The sequence below is a fragment of the Muntiacus reevesi genome, chromosome 16, assembly GCF_963930625.1.
Source record: "Muntiacus reevesi chromosome 16, mMunRee1.1, whole genome shotgun sequence".
NCBI lineage: Eukaryota > Metazoa > Chordata > Mammalia > Artiodactyla > Cervidae > Muntiacus > Muntiacus reevesi.
The window spans coordinates 24,719,041-24,721,162 of NC_089264.1; the positions used below are offsets into that span (position 1 = coordinate 24,719,041).

General features: G+C 36.7%; 1 protein-coding gene across 1 annotated transcript; it reads right to left on the minus strand.

Annotated features, from left to right (window-relative positions):
• Window positions 1-201: 201 nt before the first annotated feature.
• Window positions 202-450, minus strand: LOC136147878 (small ribosomal subunit protein eS27-like). The gene has a single exon (XM_065907237.1). It carries the CDS (start codon window positions 448-450, stop codon window positions 202-204), a length of 249 nt encoding a protein of 82 aa, XP_065763309.1.
• Window positions 451-2,122: the final 1,672 nt, after the last annotated feature.

Sequence of the window (2,122 nt, forward strand, 5' to 3'; positions counted from 1 at the left end):
AACTTAAATTCATTCTTCTTAGAAAAGCAGAGAGACTTGAGTGAAAACCCAGTTTATCAACTGTTTTCCAGCTGACAAGTTTCCATAGATTTTCCACAAAAAGTTAGTTTTTTTCCCACTTGTTTTTTTGTTTGTTTTTGTACCCAAAATGTGTTTATTGGAATGGTTTCCCATTCATCTTACTACAGGGTACTTTTAGTGCTACTTCCATCTGAAGGAGCATCCTTCTGTAAGCCTTGCTTTTCCTCCTGTAGGCTGACAGAGGATGGTAGAGCAGCCAACACACAAAACTGCTGTTTGTGCATGGCTGAAAATGGTGGTGATTTTATAGCATCCTGAGCGTTTTACATCCATGAAATAGGAATTGGGGCTCTGCACCAGGCACTTCTTCTTGTGTTTCCTCTTTTCCTCTTCTGGAGGGGGATGAAGAAGATCCTTTGCGAAAGGCATGTTCTCATGATGAGGTCATCACCACCAGAAAGACACTTGTTTTGAAAGTGCTTTTGAAGGCATCATTGGCTTTTTTGGCTGAATCTTCACTTTCACTTCAACTAGCTTTTATTGTGCTCTTTCCAACACTGATTTGAGATCCAATTTCTTCACTGATAAAATAAAGTAGACGGATGAGTTGTTTCTAGGACTTTTTTATTCTAGCTCTAAAATATTTGATTCTAGAAGACAGTGTGATGGGTGGGTTTGTGCATTTTCAGTGGAAGGCATAAGACAAAATGATTAAAAACTTTCCCTTACCATCAAAATGTTTACATCAGAGAAGATAAATATATACAGCATGCTTAAGGTATAAAAAATAAATCTTTTAAAGGGAATTTTATGAGAACATATAGGAAAACAAATTGACTAAAGAAGGCAAAGAAGGCTTCATGGAAAAGGAAATTAACCTGGACTTGAAGACTAGATGAGAGCTAAATGTGCAAATCTACAGATGTGTGGAGATATAAGAGTGATTTAAGAGTTAAAGTAGGTGAGATGGAAGGTGTGTCAGATAACATGTATTTGCTCCTTTGGGTCCCCTCTTCACTGTGCTCCACATTGAAAGTTCGTACTCTTGAGAAGAGTCCTTATGCCTGGGAAAGTTTACCTGCACTGATAGACTTGCTTTTTCTCTGGCTTCCAGTTGGGTTCAGCTAATTTGAAAATACGAGAGTGAGGGAAAACTGAAGTAGGAATATCTGCTCCCTGACCCGGTCCCTGCCGTGTTTCCATGGCTTGCTTCTTCTACTGAAGGCACAGCTCTTATTTAGAATCCATCTCAATACTGGGTCCTCTATCCTATTCCACTGATTTGTTTATCTGCTTTTGTGCCAGTATCATACTTCTTTGATTATTGTAGCTTTGTAGTATAGTCTGACATCAAGGCACATGAGTCTTCAAGCTCTGTTCTTCTTTCTCAAGATTGTTTTGGCCATCTGAGGTCTTTTGTGTTTCCATACAAATTTTAAAATTATTTTTTCTAGTTCTGTGAAAAATATCATTGGTATCTTGATAGGAATTAAATTGAATCTGTAGATTGACTTGGGTAGTATGATTATTTTAGTGCTATTGATTCTTCCAACCCAGAAATGTGGTATATCTTTCCATTTATTTGTGTCATCTTCAGTTGCTTTCATCAGTATCTTATAGTTTTCTGAGTACAGGTCTTTTCCCTACTTAGGTAGATTTATTTCTAGGTATTTTGTTCTTTGTGATGTGATGGTAAAGAGAACTATTTCATTAATTTCTTTTTCTGATAGTTTGTTATTAGTATATAGAAATGCAACAAATTTCTGTATATTAATTTTGTGTCCTACCACTTTACTGAATTCATTGATGAACTCTAGTAGTTTTCTGGTAACATCTTTAGGATTTTCTGTTGTATAGGATCATGTCATCTGTAAACAGCAACAGTTTTAATTTTTCCTTTCCAATTTAGATTCATTTCAGTTCTTTTTCTTCTGTGATTACTATGTCTGGGACTTTCAAAACTATGTTGAATAAAAGTGTATGCCCTCCAGTTTTTGCTGTTGCCCTGACATGGTATCTGTGGTAACTGTGAAATCATTATGTCTTATCCGTGATGTGCAGGGGCCATCTTGCCACTGGGACTCATACCCCAAAGCTGTAT